The sequence below is a fragment of the Marmota marmota genome, unplaced genomic scaffold, assembly GCF_001458135.2.
Source record: "Marmota marmota marmota unplaced genomic scaffold, marMar, whole genome shotgun sequence".
NCBI lineage: Eukaryota > Metazoa > Chordata > Mammalia > Rodentia > Sciuridae > Marmota > Marmota marmota.
In genome coordinates this window covers 12421639-12443531 of record NW_026000153.1, presented here as the reverse complement: position 1 = coordinate 12443531, position 21893 = coordinate 12421639, and the positions used below count along the sequence as shown (strand labels likewise).

At 43.9% G+C, this 21893-nt stretch overlaps 1 protein-coding gene across 2 annotated transcripts in view; it reads left to right on the top strand.

Moving 5' to 3' along the window:
- Positions 1–21893, top strand: part of Aoah (acyloxyacyl hydrolase) — a 213642-nt gene that overhangs the window by 96071 nt on the left and 95678 nt on the right. For both annotated transcript variants that reach the window (XM_015490228.2, XM_048786464.1), the window contains exons 6-11: positions 2965–3035; positions 6141–6201; positions 7549–7619; positions 8397–8445; positions 11256–11304; positions 13097–13191. In XM_015490228.2, coding sequence (XP_015345714.1) covers positions 2965–3035; positions 6141–6201; positions 7549–7619; positions 8397–8445; positions 11256–11304; positions 13097–13191 — 396 coding nt within the window. The remainder of the gene's footprint in view (positions 1–2964; positions 3036–6140; positions 6202–7548; positions 7620–8396; positions 8446–11255; positions 11305–13096; positions 13192–21893) is intronic.

The following is a 21893-nucleotide window of genomic DNA, read 5'->3' as shown; positions in this document are numbered from 1 at the left end:
CACACACACACAAAAGGTTGAAAGGCACTTCACCATGCAGAAATTCAATTTCAGGTTAGCTTTCCTCCTTTGACCTTCCATTTATGCCATTCACCCTAATTTCTTTATTCAAACCCTGTTTGTTATTTTGCATTCATTTACTATCCTGATGTGTGGGGACGCTCAGGAAGCAAGTGAACGCTGGTTAAATAGATTGCAAAGTGAAGATGGGGTAGTACACCTGTCCCCAGGGACGTCCCAGGTTTGAGGCTCATTTTAGATGGGATCAGATGCAGCTAGATGTGATATTTTAAACCCATTCCTGAGTTAATAACAGCCCACATTTTGGCTGTACACAAAGTTCAAAATGAAAAGAGGGAGCTGGCAAATGGTAAGCAAGGACTGCTGCAGTGTTGCTCTGGATCTGTCTCGGTTTGCTTGGCAAGTAAATTGCCCGGAGTAGGGAAGATGGCTTGGTGACAATTGCCTTTCCCCTTCTATGTGATGAAAAGACCAGCTAATCCAAACCTCTATATAAACAGAAAGTGTTCTGGGGGGTCCCTGAGCAAACTAAATCATCTATCTTCTATCTATCTCCTACTTCCTAACCCAAATTTCTGCACTGTGAATATCAAAGACAGCTTCAAGCCTTCAGGCTGGATTTTGACAGTGAACAGCTGTGCAATTATAAAATTTTATTCTATTGTACCTCTTGTATTGTAATTATAAGGCCGTTCAATAGAGTTTTTTCTGTGTTGGTTATCATCAGTGTTAAAATCTACATTGTCATTAGGTTAATTAGATCAAGGCCTTCAGAGTAGATATTAAAAGTAGCTTGAACATTCAAATGTAACCTGACTTTGGAGTCTGAGACTCAGAATGTGTCTGTACTTACGAACTGCCACCAATGTTTTGCATAATTGCATGCTAGTGTTTGATTTATAGTGTGTCAACAGTCCTGATCTCAATCGGAAGCCAAGTGTTTGAATTTAACCCTCTAAACACCCTTTTTTTTTTCCCACTGCCTCTACACCCCACCCGATTTTACTTCAAAGTTTCCAAGCCAGTGCTAACTTTTCCCCTCACACCTAACCTAAGAGGGACATTGATTACAGTCTGGAGACAGATTTGTGCAAGAGGCATTTAGTGGGTAGAGGACCTTACACAGTACACGAGACAGCTTCACAGTGGAGGCTGAACTATTAGGGCAATAGTGCTGAGGTTAGGAACTCTGGGATCAGGATCTCTTATCTCTCAGGGTCTCTTATCTCTAATGGGATGAACTATCCCATCTCTTTGCTTCTAGGCCATCTTTTACCCCCCAGAGATATCCTTTTGAGATACAAATGTGATTGCTCTGCCCAATGCGATGGGTTCAAGGCTTCTCCACTGTCCTCAGGGTACCCTGTAGGTGCATAATAGCCTGACATAATGCCTCCTTTCTTCCATGATTCAGACACTGAATGTTTGTCTGTCTCCTAAGAAAGATGCCAAACTTTCTCACACCTCCCCAGCATTGAGTGGGGTGCTCCTACTGCCAGGATCCAGGCTCCTCCAGCTTTAGTGTGCCCTCTGGGGACCTTGTTGAAATACAGATTACATTGCAGTAGGTCTGAGGATGGGAGAAGGAGACCTGATACTCTGCATTTCTAAAAGCTCCCAGGTGCCATCAATGCTCCTAGCCCATCATCACACCTTGAGCAACTGGGACCCAAAGCAGTGGTTCTCAAACCTTAGTGGGCATTGGAAATGACCCTGGAGAGTGAGCATCAGGATGACTTTTAAGGCTGTGAGAGGACAGATTCCTGGGACTCACCCCATGGCAGCTTGTTCAGTAGATCTGGGGGGAAGCCTCTGAGGATTTGCATCTCTAGCAAGGCTGTGGGCTGTGCTTGGCATCGCAAAACCTCAGGGTATTTGTGTCTTACCTCCTACCTGCCTCCTTCCTTCCTGGTTTCTGGGTCATCTGGGTTTTCTGGGTCAGGTTCCTAGAGAACCCCAATAATGCCTCCACCTCTGTGGACCCCATAGGGAATGCCAAGAAGTAGGACATCCACCCAGACCCTTCACTTGATGGTGGGCTAAAGACAAAGTCGGCCTGTCTCTAGGCCTTGCATAGAGATGGGGGCCTAGTCAGGATTGCTTCTACTCCTGGAAGGATGGGCAGGCATCGCTAAGACCTTTACATACTCCATTGGTATTCTGAAAAGGTTACCAGTTCTCCTTTGCCAGGGGCAGAGTATCCCCAGTACCCATAATACAGCCCATAGCCATCTAAAGGTCTCTTTGGGCTGGTGGGAATTGACTCATCTTTCCCTTCGTTGATAATTGCTGGTTTCCAACGTTTTCTACCCTGTAGCCTTCTCTTTCTTTAATAATCACGGAAACTGCTATCTTTCTAAAAGTACTGCTTAATAAAAAGCCAGGGGTTTTAATTTATCGCACATCTGGGTTCTTATAGAAACTACTATCTAAAATCCCCTGTTCTTCACAACTCGCAGCTTCTTTGGGGAAAGGGCCTGCCTTCATCTCAAGCCTCCAAGCATGTCTCTCCATTTAGTCTTCATTTAACCTTTAATAGGATGGAATATTTTATTTGAAAGTGCCTTTTTTCCCCAAATCTTTTTTCAAAGCACTTGGGCAAAGGAACATTGTTCCATTAGAACCAACCAAGGCAGGCCAGATATTTTTGGAAAAAGGTGAAGAACCAGGGCAGCCATAAAGGTGGGAATGGCTGGCTGGAATCTAGGGGAGGGGGGTGCCTTCAGGCTGAGGTCCCAGCATGGATCAAGGCACAGGAGGTGGGATGAATATGGGGTGTGAGGACAGGAACAAGAGGTAAATCTAGATAAGTGAAATGGAGCAGACTCTAGAAGGAAGATCCAGAAATCTGGACCACCGAAGAGACCTTAGGTGGGGAACCATTCCTTGAATTAAACAACTATATTTATTTATGTATTTATTTATTTCTCTCTCTCTCTCCAGCAATATCCTAGAAGTGGTTCCAATATTTGTTCACTCCCGTTTTTGGCCAAGATCTGTCAGAAAATTAAATTGTAGGTATTCTTTTTCTACCTCCCAAGCCTATAATAACATCTTCACTTCTTTCTGTTTTCTAATGATTAAAATGATACTCATATTTAAATGTCATCTTCCTAAAGGTGACAGTGTTTCTCGCTTAAAATGTGCCTTGTACCGAAATCACAAGACAAATTGGCTCCAAACAAAACCACTTTGGAAATAGATTGTATTGACCAGTACCTTTGAATCTGAAAGCTTGCTTTTTGCCCCATGCCAGAATGCAGGGTGCCAGTAAGGCTTTCTGTGCAGCTCTAACACTTATTGCATGACAACTGGGGACAGTTCCTTCTTGCCATGTAAGATTCAGAGCAGGTCAGCCATTGGTTGTGGCTGGGACTCGTTGAGCATCTTTAGTTGCCAGGCACTCATGAAGTTGGAAGGGGGCTGTTTTTCACAGAATTCTACCTGAACAGTCTGGCTCATTCATACGAGTAGGATTCCAAACAGAAAGACAGTGTCAGAATTCCCCAATACTGCCCACCACCACTATCTCAGTTCAAATCCCATATTCCGGTTCCCTTTGGCATCTGGAGTTAAACTAGATATCATAGAATCACTGTTCAATATGTTAAGAGACAAACAGTGACTCGAGAAGGACACTGGACTAAAAGAAAAAATAGCATAGATCCTTCCTTCCTCAGTATGGTAGTCAACTTTCTATTACTGTAACAAATACCTGGGATAATCAGGTTAAAAAGAAGAAAGTTTATTTTGGCTCAGAGTTCTGGAAGTTTCAGTTCAAGACCAAATGGCCCTGTTGCTTTGAGCCTGTGATGGCCCAGTCCATCATGGCAGGAGAACTGTACATCACGGTAGAGGAAACCTGTTTAGTGCATGGCCAAGTGAGAAAGAAAGAGAAGGAGGGAGAGACCAGAGCCCCACAATTTCCTTCTAGAGCACACCTGCAGTGACCTAAAACCTTCCACTAGGTCCCACCTGTTAATGGTTTTCCTACTTCCAAAAGACCAAGTCTTTAACACATGGGCCTTTGAAGGAAGTTCTGGACCCAAACTATAGCCTCAGCGACATTTAACATGCTTCTGCTGCTGCATTAGGGGTGCTCTGCTGGGTCTCCAGTAATGGATTTTCAATACATTTCTTCATTTGGTTCTCACAACTTCACAGTAGGGTTTATTATTATTCCCATTTCATGTAGAAGGAAACTCCTCCATGAGTCCCACTGCAACCTCTGCCTTCATCTTCCATGTGGCCATCGTTCCCGGGTCTTCATTGTTTCCTTTCATAAGGACACCAGACATACTAGATTGTGGCCTACCCTAATGACTTCAAACTAGATTACATTTGTAAAGATTCTATTTCCAGATAGGAAAGGCCACATTCACGGGGAGTCAGGATTAGGACATCTCTCTTTGGGTGAACATAATCCCACTCACAGCAAACACATTTTCTAGGTTCTTCCAGCCTTCTCCTCTTGAGCTTCCTGGGAGCTAAATCCACTGAACATCTCCAGTCTGTTGTGAAAATATCTGGGGTGAGGAGGATGCAGCTGTGATTCTGACCCACATTCAGATCCTCTCTTAGGGATCCACAAGTTACACACTTTTCCTGGCTCATCTGTCAGCAAGAGCCCCAGCAGCCAGCTATGTAAAGTGCTGGCTTAGATCCCAGAAACTGTCGCAACACCCCGTGATGTGAATGGGGTAGATGAAGAGGCATCAGGATTTGGGAAGAAGAGGGGAAATCTCAGACATGGCGAAGATGCTGAGAGGCTGAGATGCAGCCAGCTGCCCGGGCAGCCCATCATTTCATCATATCTTGGTCCCCTGAAGTGGGACCACTGTCCCCTCCTTGATGAATGCATCACTGCATTTCCTGTATTAGCCATGGGCCAGTGGGTCTTAACAGTGCCACAGTGACAACTCTTTAATTGAACCACCTTTGAAAAATTGAATTCAAGAGCATCTGTGGCCAGGGATTTTCTTGGCCCAATTTAAAAGGGAAATTATTCTTTTATTTCAAAAAAAAAAAAAAAGCAAAAACAGCATGCTTTTCTTCTTTTTGAAAATCATTGTGCTTCGAGTACAATTTGCACCAGATGGCAATTTGTTCAGTACTTTATTATTTACAAAATATATTTACATGCAGCTTCGTTTATTCTTTGAAACAACCCGTGGCTCAGTAATAATAAGGATGATTAAAATTATCTGGTGTCTATGCAACAAAAACTGTCATAAATGCAATCTTATAAGGCAGGCATCATTATTGTCCCCTTTCAAAAGAGCTATTTGCTGTGGGTCACAGAGCTGGTGATGGATAAATCTGACTTTGGACCCAGCACCTGGTTCTCATTGAGCCCCTGGACTCTTAGTCTGATTCTTTAGATGATCAAGTAGGTTTAAATGTCTCGGACAGCATTCATTTGCCTTCAGGTTCTCAGAACTGCTGAGATGCCCTTGATTCAAAATACCATTTAGTAAATCCTGGACAGGGCCTCATTACTAACTCTAAAATTTAAGTTCCAAGAAGAACCTCACCCTGCCCCATGACTGCATTACTTAGCCACTCTCTAAGTGAGAATGGCTAAATGAAAAGCAGTGTTTGCCTTTGAGAACTGGGAAGGGTCAGGTCATCCCTAGGCTCCTTGGTTACCCAGACTTACAACTGAGAATGAAACTGCCAGCTAATGACAGTAATGCCCAAGATTCTCAGAGTGAGTGGTTGAAAAGAGTGAACATGAAAGAAAGGCCTTCTTAACAGGATGTGTAAAATGTCACAAATTCAACTTGCAGTGCTGAGTTCCTTGACTGGACCCATATAGCACAATCTCCTCTTTCCTGGGGATCTCATCAGCAATGTCCATACCCACAACTCAGTTATTCTCTTCCCCACAAGGGTCACATTAAATAACAGAAAGAAGACAGTCTTTTGAATGGAGAGCAAAGATTGACAAAGTTTAGCTGGCACTCTGATGCAGCATGCAGATCCTGAATTTTTTTCTTAGATCAGCCCTCTGTCTAAACTCAACACAGCCGTGTCTGAAAGTGTCTCTGTTTGTTTTCACAAACCTGTTTGTTTGTTTTTATCTCAGCTTACTGGGTGTTTTGTTTTTTTTTTTCTAGATCTATAACAAATTCTGTGCCGTACAAAGATATGGACTCAGACAAATACAGTGTTTTCCCAGTAAGTATTGTTAAGAATAACCAGATGTTCGCTGAATATTACATCACTTCCTTCAGTTTTCTTCCCTTTAACAAAATAAGGCAGAATTTCATTTGAATGCATTATTAATTTGATGAACGATCCATCATTTCATGATTCTTAAGGACATTTTGGCTTCGTGACAATACACAGGACATCAAAGCAAGTCGTAGGCCCAGGCTTTCTATTTTTCTTTGTTCCCATTGCCAGCTGGAATTTTCCATGGGACTGTGGTTACCCTGAGAGGTGTTGTGAATTACTTTGGAAACTCTCAAGCCTACTTTAACTTATTTAGAAAGAGTGTATAGGTGTGAGTTCAATTGAGAACTCCGAGGATGTCAGGTTGTCTTCTGGGAAAGTAAACAAGCAAGTGACATGTCACAAAGTCCTCCAAATGTGAAGGATCTCAGCTCTTCTACTTGGGAATGGAGGAAACAAGAACATTGTTGGACATAATTAAAACTGGTTTTTGGAGGGTGGGGTACTGGGGATAGAATCAGAGCTGCTTAAACCACTGAACCACATCCCCCGCCCTTTTGTTGCTGTTATTTATTTTGAGTCCTTGTGAAGTTGCTTAGGGGCTTGCTGAGCTGCTGAGATTAGCCTCAAACTTGTAGTCCATCTTTCTCAGTCCTTAGGATTACAGGCATGTGCTACCAATGCCATGCTTATTGTAACTCCTGATTCTTTCAAATCAGTCAAATCAAACATATAAATCCACATGATTAATAGTTGAGCTATATTATTTGTAAGTTGTCCAATAAAGTAATTAGCCATTTGGCTAAATATATTAATTATTTTAGAGCCTGAGAAGATTGGTGGTTAACAGAGGAATTTTAGGAAGTTGGGTGGTCCTGTTGTTTCTGGAAATGTACATCAACACACATGCATGAACGAACACATATACAATGAGCCACGCACGTGCATGTACACACATCTGAAACATGCAAACACATAAATACATGCATGTTCACACACCCCATGTACACACATATGCATGCACACATACATTCCTCAATTATCTCACCTCAAATGGCATGTCCTTTCATATTAATCTTGATACATACATGCAAACACATGAATACATGCATGTACACACACCCCATGTACACACATATGCATGCACACATATATTCCTCAAATATCTCACCTCACATGGCATGTCCTTTCATATTAATCTTGATTTTCTTAATGTTCTTTAGTGTTCCTTGACTATCTCTGAATTAAAAAGTGCAAATGTCAAAACGCCCAAGATAGCTCTAATTCACCTTTGCTGTGGGCACCATCAAAGCAAGCCTGATGCCTCCCATGTGTTCTCTTCAACTGCAGACGCTGCGGGGCTATCACTGGAGAGGGAGAGACTGTAACGACAGTGACAAGACAGTATATCCTGGCAGAAGGTAACTCTCCACTGGTCACTGATTTTGAAAATTAGCTTCCAAAAAGGAGGCAGGAGGCATAATTCCTTCTTGGAGCCTAAGGGATTCCCACCTACAGGCAGAAGGGACATCTTACCCAATGGAAGTAAAGCTCAGTGAAGAAAATAGCATTCATGCATTGATCTATCCAAGAAATGTTTATTGAGCACCTAAGATTTGCAAAGTACTTTGCATCATGTTAGGTGGTAAATGAGATATTTTTATATATATATCCCTTCTCATGGTGCTTACAATCTGTCCCCTCTGGAGTAAAGAGTAAAGAATGGAAATCACATCAGACTTTAGTCCTGAGCTGATGTTTAGCCAATCACTTCTCCAACTTCAAAAAAATGGATATGCCAACCTTCACTTGTGCTGTGATTACAGTGCCAAGGCATTGAATTACCCAAGTGTTTGGGCATTCTCGAGGCACCATTTTAGCAGCTTCACCTATTTATATAAAATAGACTGCAGATTTGTTCATTATGCTCACCAGCACCATTCCAGAAGTCCATGAGTATAGTCAATCATGAAAAAGACTGGATTTGTTTCAGGGTTCCCAGTAAATACCCCAAACCAAGTTTAACACGAGCAGTCCCATGGAGGCTTCTGTGTCACAACACCCAGCAACAGGGAACGCTCTTGGGCATGGTTGACTTTCAGTGGCATTTTGTGTAGCCTTCATTCCTTTATTCACAAAACTAACATTCACTGAGGGATAAGCATAGACCAAAATCAATGTGGATTTTTTTTTTTAAGGCCAGACAACTGGGACATACATCGGGATTCAAATTGTAATGGCATTTGGGTAAGCGCTAAAATTCAAGTTTAACACTATCTCTTATTTTCTGCCTTCCCCCAAAGCCCACTGCCCATTTGCTTTAGTCACAGGTAAGGAAGGAGGTGACAGCCCATGAGAACTCTTCCAGCTGCTCCGAGGAGGGTAGAGAGTCTGCATCACACATGAAAAGCATCCGTGATGTGATGAGAAATGAGGGCTCTCAGGGTCACAGCCCTTTCAGCTTTGCTCATGGTCACCGTGTTGAGTGCTTTCATTCTGTCTGAACACTGTGAAGTGAAATGGGAGTGGTGTTCACAAAGTTTTACAGCAACCCACACAGCTGTTGGAGCAAACCACATGCTATCACCATTTTTGGCTGCCATTTTTTACCTGTTTCATCAGCACAGTCAGGCAGAGTGAAAATTACCCCGTATTTACCTCGCTATCCACACCTCAAGGCATCTGATGTTGGTGTCTCAGTTCCCTGTGAATAATGGGTTTACAGCTCCCAGGTAGAGAAAGGGAAGGAAGGAGGAAAGCCAACCAAGTATTTATCCTTGGACAGTAATGGCAGAAGACTCAAGTTTTACAATCTTAAATTTACACAATTTGAAAGGTCCTTGTGAAGAATTAAAAAAAAAATACCAACTTACAAATATAAAATGAAATATGAAAGAAAATAATTATTTAGTACAATAAAAGAAATCCTAAAAGATTACAGAAGCTTAGAAATTTTAGACCCTTTGATTTAGTCTTTTCCAACCAACCAGAAGTGCTTACATGGAAAGGTATCCTGATTATAGCGTGGCCTCCTCTCTTCACCTAGAACATTCAGTAGCTCCCAGTCACTCCCAACATTCACACTGGCAGGAGCTATACAAACAAGGACCCTTGAAGCTTTAGATTCCCTGGTTTCAAAGGAAACCTGCCTGGATGAGTAAGAGAAAATTGCCATAAACATTTCCCTATCCCAGGACACAAATGGCCTGTGGTTTCTGGGATATGAAAAGCATGGCAATGATTTTATCCCAGCCCACACCTCCCACCCTGTTCTCAGTCACATTGCTTTTTTGTGGAGGAAGAGAAGCCATCTCCCCTAGAGCTTTGAGGTGTCAAGAACCCCAACTCAACTCTTACTCAAATAAAACCAAGTCTCATTCTCATGTTGGGGTACTATGGGGGCTTATCAGGTTACATGGCTGCCATCCTCATTCCATGTTCCACTACTGCCTTTGACATGGTGTGCCACCCTACATAAAGAGCAGGGCCATGAAAAGACCAGAGGAAACCTAACATGAGCTCAGGGAGGCAAAACTCAGTGTTCATATGAATAATGGGAGAGATGCATCGCCTTGCTACCGATCCCTTCTGCAGCAAAAATGACTCACAGAATCACAAAATCGGGAACAAGGAGGGGACTTCACAACCATCAGAGCCAACATAGTCCCAACTGCATCCCCATGATCAAGTGTTGAGTGTGATATTAATAGGTATGGAGGGAGGGGCTCCGTCATCTGGTTAAGTATAGGGAGCCATTGGGCCCAGTGAAGCTGAACAGTTCTCTTTCCTTCTGGACTCAGCATCTTTAATGTTTTAATATGCACTGGGAGCCCCCAAAGGCCAGGAGAGTGGGCATGGTAATTCCAGCGCATCTCTGACTACCCAGCACTTCTGTCTTGGCATATTTACTATTCATGTCCCTGGAAGGGAGATGTTAGGAAGCTTTTGATGTTAGGAAGCTTCAGCTGCGGCAACTCTGTCCCCCTCACAGATTCAAATTGCCTTCAGGTTTCTGAATCTTGGCACTATTGACATAGGAGTTACATAATTCTTTGTTGTTGGGATTGTCTTGTAAACTGTAGGATGTTTAGCAGCTTTCTTGGCCTTGACCACTAGGTCCCAGGGTGACTCCCACCCTGTTGTGACAGACAAATCTGCCTCCAGACTTTAGCATTGTCCCTGGGTTGAGTGTGGGATGGTAAGGTATTGGGGAAAATCAACCCTGGTTGAAAATTCAGCTCTAGGAGTATCAATATTTAGGTGTGGTAGATGCCAGAACAGTTAGGTCTCCAGCTCAGGGACTGCAGAACCTGCCCTGATCTTGTGTGACACTCATGGGGCCCTCAGTGCTCCAAGGAGGGAGACCGTTAGCTCATGCACCTCTCCCCCAAAATACTGCCCTCAACCCTCTGAAAAAGGAGACCCAGCTTCTGGATCTCTCCTTATTCCCACTCCCAGTTCCTCTTAAACCCAGTTTACTCTCACAGTGTTGCTCTGTTGGATTAGGGACTCAAGAGACTTTAAAGGTATTAGCTTTTAGTTCTTTGTTTATCCTGGAGATTAATGCTCTATCTGAGGCAGATGACAAAGATTTTCTCCCATTCTGTAGGCTCTCTCTTCATGTTCTTGATTGTTTCCTTTGCTGCAAAGAAGCTTTTTAGTTTAATACCATCCCATTTATTGATTCTTTATTTTACTTCATGCACTTTAGGAGTCTTGGTGAGGAATTCAGTTCCTAGGCTGACATGATGGATAGTGGGGCCTACATTTTCTTCGCGTAGGTGCAGGGTCTCTGGTTTAATGCCTCGGTCCTTGATCTGTACAACCACAAGAATGGGATCCTAATTAGAATAAGTTATACTCCACGTATGTACAATGTGTCAAAATATATTCTACTATCATGTATATGTAAAAAGACCAAAAATACATAAAAGACTTTAAAGGATTTTATTTATTGATTTGCTTTTTTACTTCTAACAGTCAGTTGGAAAGGATTTAGTGTATTTGTCTCATAATTTTTTTTTTAAATTACTAATCTCATCATTTCTCTTTTAAAGGGTAAAGATCCCAAAGATGAAATTCCATATGAGAAGAAATTCTGTGAAGGTATGAATTGTAAAAGTCAGTGTGCTTATCACAACAGAATGTTGTTTTCTGGTTAAGTCAAAAAGAACTTACTTTAATTGTATTATATGTAATTATGTATTTAATTATATTTGTTTTCATGACAAATCAGAAAAAGACCTGAGAAAGAAATAGAAAAGAAAGCAGAGTCTATAAAATGCCCAAAACTTAATTGTTTCATTACAAAATGTAATGATAATTTTAGAAGAGGCTTCAGGACGGATAACAGAGTCTTGGAATTTTTCCCATGGGAAAAAAAATCTGGGATTTTTCCAAATAAGAAAACAAGGAGAGGCACCAACTGAAATGTTTCATCCTTGGGAAGTCCTTCTCAATGCACTACAAGTTCAGACACTATGACTTGCACTGATGGAACAAGTTCTTGTGTCCACTGGGCTAAAGATACACAGAAAGAAAAAAAAATCTGAATTACTCGAGGGGGCTGCCAAGCTCTAGCCTGCAGGGGCTTCCCAAAGCAACTGAGCAAAAGATCTGTACTCTAAGTGTCCAATGCCATAAATATCTGGGCCACCAGTACAGCTGGGAGAAAGCTCACCGCCCACACGACACCTGGAAACAGACCCTGAGGTCACATCACTGCATCTATTGAGCAGCGTTTTTCTCCCAACTTTCAGAAGCTTCTCACTCCCTCAGTCATTCACCCATTCATTCCACAGGTATTTCCTGGACAACTATTCCAGTGATGCACCAAGGGTTAGACTTGGCTCAGTGTTTCCATGGCAAAAAAAAAAACATAGCCTTTAGGCTCTCAGAGAAGCAGGAAAAAGGATAGGAAATGTAAAGGCCCATGACATACATATGCAACTTAGAAAAAATAAGCACTGTGGAAAAAAATAATTATAATAATAAAAATGCAGATCTAGATGAAACCCTAGACCTTCTAGAGTCACTGAGGGAAGCTCATGGATTCCCACATCCCATGCCCCTCTTCCCTTCTGGATATCCTGGCTATTTTCAATTCCCATCTGTATGACCAAATTGAAGTTTCCATGGACACTCAGACTAGGGATCCACCACTGTAAGACTGGGCCATCCTCTGGCTTCACTGGAAAGGTTTGGGGTGGAAAAGGAAACTTCCCTTTCTGCCACAGGGAGGCAACAATTGACTTTCCCAGCTTCTTACGGGATTTGGAAGAGTATATCCATAGATGACTGATTTGTGTGGATGGGCCACAGAATCAGATTAAGTGATTCTTACCTCCAGACACACAGGCTACATGGAGACCTTTCTATCTTCATCTCTCCATTAATCAGCCAGAATCATCCATCCAGTGCTTTTGTGTATATGGATTAAGGGCTTTAAGAGACCACAATATCTTTGAAAAAAAATCAAAATTGCTCCATGAGGTCATTAACTCTTAAAGTGAATTGTAACAGAAATTGGTGTATTTTCCAAGAAAGCCATCTCCAGGACCAAAATTTAGGGCATATTTCTGAATCCAGATAAAATTTTGATTCATTTATTCATCCATAATGCGCTCAGGATGTTGTAGACCAGTCAGTTTTATGCAGAGCTGAGAAACACACCTGCATCTGTATAGCTTAGCTCGCAGTTCCAATGGCCTAGAAATTTCATTCAGCTCCTAAATGCTGGGCCCCTCACACCCTCCGACACACAAAAAGCGGTAATGTATCACTGTTACGATGAGCTGTGCACAGAATAACACGAGGCTATCTGCTCTCATAACTACCCAAGCTGGAGCCTCCCAACCACTTGAGTGCATAAATAATGTAAATAAATTGTGCTGCCTAGGTTCACAGCCCAGGGGAATCATTTTGCTGGGAGACTCAGCTGGGGCTCATTTTCACATCCCTCCCGAATGGCTCGCAGCTTCGCAGATGTCTTTGGTAAGTAATTTTGGCAGTCATCATTCCGGATGCGCTGGCCTTTGTTTCTGTTTTCCCTTGCTCTCTCTAAATGTGATGCCAACTCCAAACAGGTGCAAATTTCCCTGATCAGCAAAATCTGCCATGAAAGGCATATCCACAACCATTTTAATTCTAGGCAAACGGAGGCAAAGGGTTTCTCCTACTCTCCAATTTCAGTCCAGCTGCTGCCAGAACCCTGAAGATGGCAGGTGGGAGACAAGAAGAAAAATGGCGAGTGCACAGAGAGGGCGCAGGCAGCTCCTCGCTTCTCATGGAGGTCAGAGGAGCAGGTTGGGGCTGCTCCAGCTTGGTTTCTGTCTGAGGAAGCAAGATGGGGCTGGGCAGAGCACACTGCTTGGCTCCTAATGGCCACCAGTGTGCTCTATCAAGGGCAGCAGGGGACAGACAAGCCTCCCATTCCTCCCTGAAGAGTAGTGGGATTGAGCTGGAAGATGTTCATGTGAAAAAATGAAGGCAGAATCACTAATAAGTTCAGACTCATGGAAGGAAAGGAAAGGGGAGGGAAGCCAACTTTTGTTGACTCTTATCAGGCATCTGGCACTAGGAGAGGGATTCATGCATGTTACTCAGATGATGAGCCTGTATATAGTCACCCCTCATATCAGCAGGTTCAGCATCTATAAATTCTACCAACTGCAGATAGAAAACATAGCTAGGCCCATTATGGCTGCATCTGTACTGAAGTCGTGCAGACTTTTTGATATTATTCCCTAAACAACGTAGCATAACAACTGTTTACCGTGCATTTACATTGTGTTAGGTATTGTAATCTAGAGATGATTTGAAGTGCATCAGAAGATGTATCCAGGTCATATGAGGATCTATGCCATTTTACATAAGGCACTTGAGCATCCATGGATTTGGAGATCCAAGGGAGGTCATATCACCAATCCCCCAAAGATGCTGAGGAATGACTGTACAGGGTAGAACTATGAAGGCAACTCTGTATGTCATCAGGTCATCATCAGAGAACACACCTAACACAGCATCAGGAGGGCCATTATCTTCCCCTTGAACTTTTCAAAGACCTGGGGAAATTATGTGGCAAAGCATGGGAGGGAACAGGAAAGAGCAGTCTGAATGCCACACACCCAAGCAGGGGGTGAAGCAGTAGCAGATGGATCATCTGCAGCTTCAGCTACCTGAGGCTAACAGTTGTCACAGGGGATTGCACCAAAACCTGTGCTCAGGGCCAGCTACACAATTGGCAGGGCCCAATTAATATTAAAAATGCAGGTGCCCTTGTTCAAAAAGCAAGGGGGAAGTTCCATTAAAGGTGCCAAACATAAAGCTTTTTCCTTCCTTCAGCAGTCTCCTCTCACCTTGTCAAGGTGTTTTTCTCTTTGCCATTTGATGTCATTCTAAAAAAAAATTAAAAATTTAAATAACCCACAGGAAGATTATGTTCATCTTTATATTGGATAGTTCCAATCTTACATGGAACTATAAGGGCACTGAACTCATAAATGGAATCACCGAAATTCCACTACTCTTATTTAGTAGCTTGTCCCTAGAGGTTGCTTTGAGCTACCCAGAAGAGAGAAAGGTAATGCTGGAAGGAGAAATGGAGGCTTCCTTGAGGTGCAGAGTCACTAGACTAAATATTCCCTCCAAACAGGGGCTACTTGGGGCAAGTGCCAACCTTCACAGGCACTGGGGTTCCCACCCTGAGACAATCAGGCTGGAGAGCTGTTGAGGTCCTCCTGCCAGTGCTCAGTGGGTCTGCAGTCCAACCAGGAACCTCCCTTGCTCAGGACCCACCACCAGTCCAGAGCAGAAGGATGATTCCCAGAGTCTTCTGTCATACTTAGATAGGGCCTGGAGCTCACTTCCCCTGCCCACTAAGTACCAGCACTGCCAGCTGGGGCAGTGGACAACTGCTTCCATGCTCAACCCCAATCTTTACCTGTCTGTGCCCAGGTTCTCACAGGGGGCAGAGGGCAGGGAATAAAAGCCTCCCTCACTGACATCCCCTAGCTGACACTGGGCTGGAGGGCACAGCAGCCAAGTACCCATCCCTGGGAGGTGGCTGGAGGCAAGATCTTGTAGAACTGAGTCTCCAACTCCTTCCTTCACACAGATTCTGTTATCCTGTTGGACCTCACTCACATAACACAAGTTCAAATAAAAGTTGTCTTGTTTTTGTTTTTTGAAGGGCAGGGGATTGAACAGAGGGTCTCACATGTTAGGCAAGTGCTCTATCACAGAACTACATCCCCAGCCCCTACAAAGGCTCTTAAGAAGTTCAGAATGGTGGTTATAATTCTGATTAAAATGTCCTAGACTAGAAAAGTACAGTGGGAAGCAAAAAAATAGACAACCTCAGAAGCCATGAGTGGACACACATCTCTCACACACTTCCCATCCTGTGTCCTTTATGACCCTTGCTGAAGAGACCACTGTTAGTCAGATTTCCATCCCTTTAATGACATACCTGAGATAATTAACATAGAAAGAGAAAAGGGTTGTTTGGGCTCACATTTTTGGAGGTTCCAATTTATGATCTATTGGCCCTGCTGCTTTGGGCCCACGGTGAGGCAGCACATCATAGCAGGAGTAAAGCAAAAGCACTCACCTCATGATCAAGAAGCAGAGGAGAGAAAGAACAGGTATCATGGTACCACGGTCCCCTTTGGAGGCACACTCCCAATAACATAAGGTCCTCCAATTAGGCCTCACCTCTTGAAGTTCCCACCACATCCCAACATCACCAAGCTGGGACCTGGGGTGAAACCTGGTGTGTTCCCTGGCATCCTTGCATCTGGAGAGGGCTGCCTGAACTTCATCCCCAACTTCAGATCTTCCCACAGAGTCTAAAACAACCTTTGGAGAGTATGAAACAGTCTATCCCCCCTAAGAAACTTCTGATGCTTCTGGTCCCTCTAAATGACACTCCCCAAGCCCCAACCATTATGATGGGCACATAATTAATTTATTGTCCAAACTGGGCTGTTTGATAGGAGAGACACCACTACTAACTAATACCAGGAAAACCTGGGCTGGCCAAACAAATCTGAATGTACAGCTACCCCCACTGACAGTCTGAGAGCTGTGTGCCAAGCTGACTCCACAATCAGGAGCGGTATCCAGAGAGGAGGTCCGAGCCCCTAACATACCTGTATGTATAATCACTTGGATTCTGAGTCCAGCTTGGGTTCAAATCCTGGCTTAGCCACTTATATTTACTTATTGACTCTGAGCCTTCATTTCCTTGTCTGTAAGATATATATATAATGATGGCTAACTTCTCAGACATCTAGGATAGTTTTTATGACAGGATGTTAAAAACTGAAATATTTCTTTCTACCTCTGTTTTATCTGAGGCCACCAAAACGTAGGACCAACTGTTCCTACCTTCCCTCCATCTAATTTCTTCCAAGAGAAATTTTTAGAGCACCTTTAAAATACTAGCACCTGCAAAAGAAGGAGTGAAACCAGGTCTGTAGCCTGTTGCCTAACTCCTTCCTCAAGGGCCCACCAGGGTTGAGGCTAGGGACAGCTAGTTTTAGGATGGCAGTGGGGCCCTGCTCTCCCCAAGGGGGAAGATGCAGATGCCTCCCCCCACCCCACCCACTATAAGGAAGTCACCCAGAGACCTGGATGGGGTCACCAGAGCCTGCAGCCAAGAGGGCTGATGTGTGACACCCTGTGAGGAATGGAAAGGCAGTGACAGAAGCAACAGAGCAGAAAGAGTGCCCTGGGCAAGGAAAAGGACCACATGAAAGGAAGGGGACAGTCCAGAGAGGACAGCCTGAAGGACAAGGTGACCTCACAGGGCTTGGCCTTCAACTGACCAGGGATGAAACAGCAGACTAAAGTGACTGAGGGGGGTGTGGGGAAGGCACCAACTCCACCAGGGGAGCCTTTGTCGTGAGCCCTAGGACAGCCCACACTACAGAGAACCAGATCCAGTCATCTTCCCAGACAGAGGCACTCACCCCAATGGACCTCTTCTCCCTCCACCACCATCCCCAGGGGTCAGAAGTCTCGGCCAGTAACTGCAAAGAAAGGCTGGCCAAGTGGACCACACTCCCCTTCCTGAGCACAGCTATCCAGCCTCAAGCTGGGGATGGGCTGGGAAAAAGGAATTTTACTTAAAATTATGAGGACCAGACTACCTGAACCAGATGTTTTCATTTTCTAAAATGAAATTTAACACAACCAGAGAAATGCATGTTATCTGAAAATGAGCACACGCCTAATCAGGCTGACCGGGACTTCTTCCAGGGTCAGGGGATGATCGAACACTGCAGTCTGAGTGGGCAGTGGGGAAAGAACAGAATCACCCTCTCACTGTGCCCTTGGTTGAATCTGCCAGACCCCAAGCACCAGCAAGATCACAGAGGCCCAACAACCGCTCATGCTCTTCTCTCTGTTGGTTCTGACCATTCTCAGTAGTACTGTAGGCAGGGTCTCCTTTCATAAAGGTGTAGCAGCTGATGCCCAGACCTGGGCACAGTGTGTAGTCTGACTGATGAGGGCACCCAGGTCAAATGCTGCTGGGACCACAGAAGACACCAGGAGGCTGAGCTGGGAGGGGCAAAGGAAGACAGGAAATAGTCCCTCCCCGCCTCCCCCTTTCCCATCTCCCTCCTGGGCTTTCCACTGGCAGGTGCATCCCACAGACAGTTTGGGAAGTGTAGTTGGCAGGGTCCACTCAGTATCGCTGAGCAGAGCTGCAGGCTTGGAGCTAAGGGGTGATTGCTTACCCACCATGAGCTGCTGGAACCCTTTTGGATGAAGCCTAGAGGCTGTGAGTGTCACCCCAGGGTGTGGGAAAGGAGGGAGGCAGAGTGGGTTGAAGAGTCACCAAGCACTTTAGGTGGCCAAAGGCTGAAGGGAGTGCCCTGGAGACAGCAGTCACAGGGCAGCCTGTGGTCTGTGGGCATCTGAGGCCTGGCTGATTGTCCTCAATTCATCAGTCCAATTACAGCCTCCTTTCTACATCACCTTATTCCCCTGGGACCTGCCTCACCCCAAATTGGCCACTGTTTACCAAAACCCAGAACCTTTAGGAAACCTTTCCAAACAGACCAGAAGAGCACAATCAACCAAAGCCATCTTTTTAAATGAGGCCCTGTGACCTTGCCCTGACTTCTTCTACAGGATAGAGGTTCTACATATGCATTCTATAGTCCAAGCAGTGAGACTAGGAAGGACCCACCCCTGCATGTAATCTCTCCACAAGTTTGTATCCACACCATAAAGAACTCTAAGGTGATTGACTTCCTATTCCAAGGCAAACATTTAGGCTATGTGGTCTTAACTGGGGTCTGTCAGTGGGGAAGCATATAACAAATTGAGACCCTTCAGGATAATTAAATGTGTTTGATAGTATTTCTTTTCTGCCCAAACAACCTGATCATGCTGTCTGGAAGGGACAGGAAACACTAAGGAAAAACAAGTATTCATCACAGGCCAGCTCACCCAGTGCAAAACTCCCCAACATCTTCACAAAGAAATGAGCCCCTCACCCCATCCCAACCATATCCACTGAAAAGGAATCTATCATCATGGATCATCTTTCTCCAGCAGCCCCTTCTGTCCTGCTCCTGCCATCTTCTAGTTAAGCAGTGTGGCACCCAAGAGGCCTATTTACAGCTAATTAGATTAGGAGCTTCTTCATCTGGAAAGATATTTGTAGTTCAAGAAAGAGAGTATGAAGGGTCACTCTCACCGTTCCACAGAAACCAAGGGTTCTGAGCCTCACTCTGCTAAGGGACAGAAAGATGTTCCTGTCCCCCACCTCCTTCGCTTCTCTCCAAACATCTAAACCTTAGGAGTCAGGTTCAAATGGAACTCCATGGAAGACTCCAACTTAGAAAGGTCTCAAAGAAAAGCCAAGAGTAAATCATGCTGCTCCTCTCCCCCACAGACCCCACTTCAAAGGAGAAACAGTCGCTGCTTGAATTGCTTTGTTGCAAAGAAGGGGAGGTGGAGAGATCGTGGAGGACAGCAGCGGATGCTGCCCTCCTACCTCTTCCCCCATCTGTTCGAGAATGATTTCCAAAATATTAAATGCTGCATTTCACTGAACCGGAATTGCATGATGGGTTGGGGAAGGAGGTGGAGGGAGAGAAGCGATTCTGAAATACAATTTCCCAAATGTTTATTTTTCTCCTGAAGACTGTTGCCTGTCCTATTATAAAATCTTCGCACGACCCCTGGCAGGCTGTTGTCTGTAGGGTAAGTAGGCACAGATTGAATTTCGTGCTGTGTCAAGGACAAAATGAATCCTTAATCTGGCAGCAGAAAATGCATATTCACCCGAGAGCAAAGCAGCTCTCGTCTTTCAAGCCCCTACACTTCATTCCTTTTTGAGATGATTCTATCAGGTTGGGCTACTCTTTATTACCCACAAACAGGCAAGATCAGAGCTATAATCTACTCTCACTAACCCGCCTTGCTTCCCACTCTCTGGATTTATCAGGGCACTTAAATTTTCCACTAAGCATAAAGGCAGACTTTCATGGAGTGCCTAAAATATGGAAATTATATCTGAGTTAACTCCAAAAATATTTAAGCATTAGAGTACTTCTTATTATTTTTTTTTTCAAGATGAGGAAAGTCTATTGTTTAGTAAAACTAGACAAAATTACATTTTCTGCTCCTTGGACACTTCACAGGCTAGCAGGCTAAAGATGCTACGTGGTGAGAAGAGAAACCTCCATCCTGGTTGCTTCTCATTTATTGTCAGGAAAAGGAAATTATGTCCACACTGCTGAATTCTTTTCTCCCACAGTCGTCAGGCCACCAGAGACAGAACGTTCTTCTGTTCTCTTTCCCTGTTCACGAACACAGGCGAGACAGGCTGTTCCTGAGCTCTGATCATTCTAACACCCTTCTCAACAAGCTCAAGGTGAGAGTCTGGGTCTCCCAGGTGCCAGTAAAGTGGGGTGCAATTCCAAGTTCATTCTTCTGAAAGCATCCATCATTTTAGCCCTCGCTGTCTTTGAAGATAATTAAAAAGCCAAATACCTGTTGTTATGAAAAACTACAAGACGAAATTATTTTAAGCCCCATACTTCTGAAAGGCATTTCTAATTACCCAGCCTACATGCCTGCCCTCCCAGCAGTTTAGATGGAGATTTCCGCATAGTTAGGCAGGGAGAGTCTGTCCACACCTGTGCTGGAACAACTGGAGGATAATCTTTTGCCCTCTGGTTAATCATATCTATCATTTTGCTTCACTCTTTCCCGTGTTAGGCCATAAAATGGGTCACATGGAACTAACTCATCACCGGGTAAACACTTAGAATCTCAAGTCTATCGGGATATAGAAAGAGAAAATATATTGGCATTTTAAAATAATTTTGGATAGTTAGGATTGATTGCTGTACTCCTGTCATTCATTAGTTTTTTTCAACTAATTCCTCCTGTGCTACTTCTTAGGGGGTTGTGGAAGGTGGATAAGAGCTGTAGTCAAGACTGGCCTCTCCATGATTTCCTGGGGAGTTATTACGGAGGCAATAGGTAGGGGTTAGTCAGAGGGATGGGCTAGACCATAATTCCTAGAGGAAAATCAAGAGGAGCATGTATGAAGTACAAGGTCCAAAGACTCTAGGGGCAGAAATTTAGGACAGCATTCCCATGCCAAGAATTCAAATCCTAATAGATAAAGAGCTCAAAATAAAAGAGATCAGGAAGTAGCAAAGAGGTCATGATCTTGTGTTGGTAACATGTATTTGAAAGCCAGGAAGAATGACTAGATGAATCAGGCTTTTTGAGTCAGCCCTTCTCAAAAAGACTAGTGATTAGTCAGGCAGGGTAAAGGCTCAGCTACCATAACAAAGAGTCCAAAATTCAGTGACTGAAAATGTCCTGGATCTAAAGTGGCTGCTCCTGGTCCTGCCATTTCCCACCTGAAGTAAGAAAAAGGACCAACTAAAGACATACTTCTCTGGGGAGAACTTGGCACAGAAGTGGCAAAGACCTACCTATATATCTCTCCCAGATTTCTCTCTCTCTCTCTCTCTCTCCCCCCCCCACCCCCCCATTCCATTATCTAGTCACATGGCCACACCAGGCTGTATCAGAGACTGAGATCAGTCCCTCACTAGGAAGCCACATGCCCAACAACCACAACTCTATTATTGGATAGAGAACATAGATAAGAATGGACAACCGGGGCTTTCATGATCAAAGTTTCTAGTCTCAAGGAACTTCAAGTCTAGTTGAGAATATAAATAAGCAAATTCATAATAATAATAATAATAATAATAATAATAATTCAAAGCAAATATTAGCAGGTCTTTACCAAATGTATTTAGCATTATCTCATTTTAATACATGTTATAGCCTGAATGTTGGTGTCCCCGCAAACTCATATTTGGAAGCTATTAACCAATGCTGACAGTCTAAAGGGGTGGGGATCTTTGAGAAGTGATCAACTCATCAGTTTCCACCCTCATGAAAAGAATTAGTGCTCTTATAAAAGAGATTCCAGAAAACTCTCTTGCCTTGTTGCCATGAGAGGATCCAATAATAAAGCATTACTTACGAAGCAAACAGGGAACCCCCACCCCACCAGACACTGAATCTCCTGCTGTCTTGATGTTGAACTTCCTGGCTTCCAGAAGAGTAAGCAATAAGCTTCTGTTGTTTATAAGTTACCCAGTCTAAGGCATTTTGTTATATCAGCCCAAGCAAAGATAATACTA